The sequence below is a fragment of the Sinocyclocheilus rhinocerous genome, unplaced genomic scaffold (genome assembly GCF_001515625.1).
Source record: "Sinocyclocheilus rhinocerous isolate Xijiao unplaced genomic scaffold, SAMN03320098_v1.1 scaffold1595, whole genome shotgun sequence".
NCBI classification, from domain to species: domain Eukaryota; kingdom Metazoa; phylum Chordata; class Actinopteri; order Cypriniformes; family Cyprinidae; genus Sinocyclocheilus; species Sinocyclocheilus rhinocerous.
Window position 1 is genome coordinate 1,451,303 of NW_015655715.1, and position 6,739 is coordinate 1,458,041.

The following is a 6,739-nucleotide window of genomic DNA, read 5'->3' on the forward strand; positions in this document are numbered from 1 at the left end:
TAGACTGCCCCCCATAAACACAATCAAGCCTAGAAAAAAAAAAAGTGAACCACCCTTTTAAATAACAAACTTTAACAACATAAGGGCAGATCCCTATTGCGCAGCTGATGATGCTTCGAAGTGACGCTAAATGGAGCGAGGATATATCATTTCACTTGATTCAATTTCTCCATCCTCACGTCTTTTCCTTGCATCCTTCCCTCATATCCTGAAGTGGTGGAGCTAAGATGCGAGAAAAGGAAGCGAGGAAAGGAAATGAGGATGCACAAATAAGAATTGAGAAGCACCCAGTGATAGGATGCGTGTAATTATGCGACAGAGCGGTCCATCAAAGACGCAATTGTATGACGTGATAGTATGTCCCAAATCTTGCCTACTCTTTTACGGCACACTCAAAAGTGTTTACTTTTTCTTCACCAAAAGAGTAGATGCTTTAAGGGCGTAGTACAAGTTGTCACGTTGGGACGCAGCAGATGTCTTCATTATGAAGATAGATCACTTAAGGCTGTTCACACCAAGAACAATAACTATAATAACTATTTTAGCATCCACACCAACATTTATCATTTATCTGCTAGAAAAAAAATCTTTCTGGGAGTGATTCCAGTGATATCGTGTTCTTCAGTGTCGTTATAGTTATAGTTGTTGTGTATAGTGTGGTTCACTAGTCTTCTAAATGAACAAAACTGCATCCACCGCAAACAACCTTGAACATTTTAATGCAAATTTCAGAAATTTCATTCACATGTTGGTGTTTCCATGCACTATTTTTTAATGTGATATCCAGCATTTGCATTCAAATATGTGGATAGAAACCCAGTTACTGATAATCATTCTCCATTGAAGCTCCAAGGTCTCATCCATGTTCAGATTCTCGTTCAGTTTGTGCTGAATATGGAGAATGATAAAAAAAAAATGAGGTAAAGAATGGTATTTGAGAGCTTCAGCTGATATCAATGTTTTTATTGTTTATCTGCTGGGAAAAAAAATTAGAGTGATTCCAATGATATCGTTCCTCAGAGTCATTATCGTTATAGTTGTAATGTAGACGTCCCTATTCTGATAGAATTAGAACGACTATTAAAACTTTATAGTTATCATCTTTGGTGTGAATGGGCATGATGCTTCGAAGTGACGCTAAATGGAGCGAGGATATATCATTTCACTTGATTCAATTTCTCCATCCTCACGTCTTTTCCTTGCATCCTTCCCTCATATCCTGAAGTGGTGGAGCTAAGATGCGAGAAAAGGAAGCGAGGAAAGGAAATGAGGATGCACAAATAAGAATTGAGAAGCACCCAGTGACTCTTGGGATGGCCACATCTCTCTCCCACACTTTTCTAATGGTTTCTGGAATTAAGGAAGCCAGGGGCTCAATTACAGACACTTGAGGCTGTTGTACTGCAGTCCGAAAAAGCTGAGGGGAGTTAGGACTCAAGCTATTATCTAAGGCCCACCTATAGGCTTTGTTAGTTGGGATTAAGGGTGCTACAACATTGCAGAGTGGTTCACCTGACCCCTCATTTTGGGTCCAGGAGGGGTTGAAAAAAAATTACCTCCGCGAAGCAACCATCAGTGTTGTGATGGAGGTTGACAGGTGAAGGGGGGCAAAAGTCAAACTCAAAAAGTGAAAGCAGGCAATTGTGCTCACACTAGTCCACAGAGGTGAGGCATGGTGGTCGTAATGCTGCTACAGGACACCTCCACCAGTAAGTTCTGGCTAGGGATTTGTGAAATTAACAAACTGACAGAAATGCATTTTATTGATTGGTGATTTGCCACCTTAAAATTGATTTCCAGGGGCATTTTTACCATTATATGGCCACTTTCTCTAACCTTATTGTATGCATCATCTTGTTAAATCAAAGAGACCCTTCCAAATGTGCAGGTTACTCAACAGCAGAACTCATTAAAGTTGGGTAAACTTCTTTAGCAGTGAATGGGAGACGTCAATATTTTGCTTTATATTATATTGCTCAATATTATTTACAAAGAGCAAAAGAAACTCCAAAAACATTTTCATGAAGTCAAATCTTTATTAGGCTTATACCCAACAACTATTGATGTCATTTATCGTCCATGTGTCAATAAAAAGTAATGCCACTTCTGAGTCCACTCATCTGCGCAGTCAAGTGGTTATCTACAAGACCTGTAGACGGAGGATAACCGTGCAAGAGAAGACGGTGATTTAGGGATGCGGGGACCAAAGATTGGATACTTAGGATACTGGGGCATGAAAGGGTATTTCACAGTTGGAGACACACAAGACTTCATGGGTTGATGGCCATAGAACGGTGGGTACATTGGATAACCTGGATACTGCTCAGGCTGGTATGGGGCAGTTGTGGTCATTGCAGGAGTGGTCACTTCAACTGGGCTTTGGAAGCCATTCATATAAGGAGGGAACTTTGGGTACCAGGGATGTTGTGGTTGTTGTGCTGGGGGAGCAGCTGGGTCACCTTTAGAGTAAAAAGGATTAAATATTGGCATGGGATACATGTGAGGGAACATGGGTTGCTGGAAAGGATGTTGGAAAGGAGGAGGAGGAGGAGGAGTTGTAGGTGGCACAGTGGGAGGCAGGGTAGCAGGTACACCAGGATATGGAGGATACCACCAGGGTCTTCCAAAAGGGAAAGGGTCAAACATCTGTTGCATGTCAGTTGGGTCACGGACAGCAGGTGTGGTTGGGGCTGTGGTTGTCTGGGTCTGAGGACAGGAAAGTGTCACTTCCTGGTCACCGTACATCAAAGGGAGTCGCCTTTCAGTATCCTGAGAAAGACAAATCAACCAGTAAACGGTACAAAAGTGTTATTTACTTATTACACACAAAAGATCAGTTCCACACATTATGTGAATGACAAAGTCACATCAAGTGCACGCAGTTATTCTTACCAACACTTCCCAACAGCTTCCTGTGAATGGTGCTGTGACAACCAGTGAACCAGCAGTAGTCTCGAGTGTAAAAGAACATTGAGTGTACTTTTGAAGCAGAGGCTGCCACGATCCATCAACTTAAAGTAGAAAACCCAGAGTCAAGCTCAAGGTCTTTCCAACTATAAGATAGAATGCAAAGAACTAGGGGACTTGCCTTTAACTTTAACATCATCTGCCCTGACGCCAAATTTGACAATCATGCCAGAGGATAAGCAAGTCACGGTAGGGAGGAGAGGACTCACAGGGCAGGATACTTGCACTGGAGCTCCCATTATAATGAGCGGTAGAATATAACTTCCACCCTGTTAGGAGATGAAGGAATTAAGTTAAAGCCTTCAAACAAACTCACGAAAGGCATCACATGGACGGAACACACACACACACACACACCTCACCTCGGTTAACCATAAAGTGTGGCATTCTCGGCATTCTGTGGCATTCACACATATATATATATATATATATGTGTGTGTGTGTGTGTGTGTGTGATCTATGTGTGTGTGTATAAACATATGTATGTATATGTGTGTTTGTGTGTCTGTTTGTTCTGTTTATTGAATGCAATTTCAATTATTCATATAATTATTTACAGGTAGAACACAGCAAGGAGGCAAAGGTCAGACACGTGAAGCACATCAACGTGGTCCTGCTGGTGACCAGACACGGGCCGCTGTGAACAATCCAGCTGAAGATACTGAACCTGTTATTCCTGTAAAAAACCTTCCCTTCACTGAGAATCCTGGGCCTGTCGGTGATGCTGCTGCTCTTGATTCAGTAGAACCTAAAGACTTTATTGAGATGTTAATTTCTGATGTACTGATTCAGAACATTGTTGATCAGACCAACCTGTATGCAGATCAGTGTATTCAGGCTATGGATGGTACTTCACAACATGCTAGAATTCATGCATGGAAGCGTGTCACAGTTTCAGAAATGAAAATCTTCCTGGGGCTGTTTTTTCTCAAAGGTATCATTCATAAGCCTGAACTTGATATGTACTGGTCTAGATTAAATGTTAGCTACCCCCTACTTCAGCAAGGTCATGTCTCGCAACAGGTTTCAAGTCATATGGAGATTTCTTCACTTCAATGATAATACAGCAAGGCCAGCCAATGACACTGACAGGCTGTACAAAGTCCGACCTGTCTTAGATCACCTCATGTCCAAATTCCGTGAAATGTATCAGCCTAACACAAACATTTGCATTGATGAGGGTATGCCTCTGTGGCTTGAGCACCTAGCTTTCAGGGTGTACAATCCTCAAAAACCCATCAAATATGGAATAAAATCCTACATCTTGTGTGATTCTGAAACAGGGTAGCGTTTTAACATGAAGCCCAATTGTGGAGAAAGTGCTGCCCTGAAAGACACGGTTGTCTCTCTTCTTGATCGCCTAGCAGGTCATGGTTACAGATTATTTATGGATCATTTTTACAACTCTGTACCACTGTGTAAGCGCCTACCTGATTTGAAAACCCTTGTCTGTGGTACAATTAGGAAAAACAGAGGTGAACCACCAGTCATTCGAGATCTCAGAAATGCTGACCTTAGGATTGGGGAAACAGTAATGCGTCACAATGAAAATGTGATGGTCTCGGGGCATGGCGAGACAAACAAACAGTGAAAATGGTCACAACATGCCATGAGAACAACATGGAAGTAGTTGAGGTATGGCAGAGAGGCCACCAAGAAAAAATTGCAAAGCAAAAACCAGCATGCATCGTGGAATACAATAATGCAATGAATGGAGTTGACAAATTGGATCAAAACATTGGGTACTACCCTTTTGTCAGGAAGTCACACAAGTGGACAAAGAAATTTGTCACATATTTGTTGCAGATCAGTTTGTTGAATGCTTTTGTCATTTACAAAGCAAAAAACCCACAAGGTAATTGTAAAACTCTCCTCTCTTTCATCCAGAGTGCTATAAAATCATGGACCAGCCAAGAACAGGCTGGTGGTGGGGAAGAAAGAGATGACCCTCCAACTGAAAACACTCCTAGAGCACAATACAACACAGACCCTAAATAGGGTGAATTACCTTTTTGTAGTTCATGCAGTTGTTCCGATTGCGTCCACTTCCAAAAAGCAACACCCGAAGAGAAGATGCAGGGTTTGTGCACATAATGGTTTGCGGAGTGAGACCTCATTCTACTGCAAAAGTTGTTGCATCCCCTTACATTCTGGGAATTGTTACACAGTTTACCACTCAAAGATAAAATACAGTGCCTAAATTTTATTTACAGCTATTTTATATTTATTTTCAATGTTTATTTATTTTTGAAGGTTTTATTTATGAAATACTATGACATCTGAATGTATTTTGCTAGAAAATGCACTACTTTGATAAAAATGCATTTTTCTCAGTTTTTTGTCCAAAATGTTGTATTTCTGATGAAACCTATCTGCATTCAAGTGCTGATAAACATGAACGCATGAAGATAGAACAAATTTTAGTTTTTTTATTTAAAAGCAGAGGCTTGGTTCTTTATTTTGATATATAATATGTTCATATATTCATAGCAGAAAATATTCTGAGGGCCGTCAATTTTAGGTGAAAATCATCAAAAATGCTGGCGGTGGCTGGCAACTTTTAAAAAAAATGCTGGTGGGGAAAAGAGTTAACTTCTATGGAGGTCACACCTCCAGGGGGTCAGTGAGCCAATGATGACTTAAACTTTCGGAGGGAAAGGTTACGACTCTTTGAAAGATGGTATTTTGCATATGTAACTGGATTGGGTGCTGATGCAAACACTATTAAGTATTCTTAAACCGTGTCTACACCAGATGCGACAGTTGTCACGCCGCACCGCAACAGCTTGAGGCTTTCTACACTGGACGAGACAAAGCGACCATTGCAAATCATTTGAATTTTGTGTACGTCATAAATAGAACGAGGCATCAGTTTCCTGTCTGGGATTTATCGTGTCGCGCCGCAGCGCATCCAGTATCACTGATTATAATGGGTTCTATAGTATTTTGTTGCGTTGTGCAGTGCAGTGCCGCTCGCATCCGGTGTAGACACAGTGTTAGAACAGTAATATGTTGCATAGATATCAACATAATATACACTCTCATTTAGATCATCAAAATACAAATTTGTAGATACCAAACATGCTGTAGGCGAGTTTACATTAACTAGTGGTTCTGTCATAAGCATACATAAAACAGTATACAATACAAAAGACAATATACAAAAAAAGTCATAATCATACACAATGTTCTGAAGATGTTCATTCATAGGTTTTCACTCGCCATAGTGGTCAGGCCAAACAGAACATATATTTGCATTTGGCACAATTGCCGTGTTAATTTTGGGAACATAAACATCTGTCTCACCTCGGTTTCTTCATTTTCTCTTTACTAGACATTGCAGCGGGCTGGGCGATATGGCCAAAAATATCACTTTTTTTTTTCCATAACAAAATCTGTATTTATCACATTAGTTTACCATAATGGGCAAGAAAATTACTTCCACACGTTTAAGTCCCCATGAAGTCCATTTTATTTCCTCCTAAATTCTGTTCTCCCTTTTATTATTTTCCTAGATTCTGTAATTTGTTTCAATACAAATGATAAATGGGTGTAATTAAACAAATAGAACTAACAATTTCTTCAATCTTTAAAATAAAATAAAAATAAATTTACAAACGTTGCATTTTATGATATTAAAGGGGTCATATGATGCGATTTAAATTTTTCCTTTCTCTTTGGAGTGTTACAAGCTCTTGGTGCATAAAGAAGATCTGTAAAGTTGCAAAGACTAAAGTCTCAAATCTAAAGAGATATTCTTTATAAAAGTTAA

General features: G+C 40.0%; 1 protein-coding gene across 3 annotated transcripts in view; it reads right to left on the bottom strand.

Annotated features, from left to right (window-relative positions):
- Window positions 1-2,006: 2,006 nt before the first annotated feature.
- LOC107718890 (proline-rich protein 36-like) overlaps window positions 2,007-6,739 on the bottom strand; it is a 7,910-nt gene continuing 3,177 nt past the window's right edge. For 2 of the 3 annotated variants that reach the window (XM_016526142.1, XM_016526141.1), the window contains exon 8: window positions 2,007-2,432. In XM_016526142.1, coding sequence (XP_016381628.1) covers window positions 2,137-2,432 — 296 coding nt within the window. In that variant the 3' untranslated portion in view covers window positions 2,007-2,136. The remainder of the gene's footprint in view (window positions 2,433-6,739) is intronic. The other variant, XM_016526145.1, reaches the window with a different exon arrangement.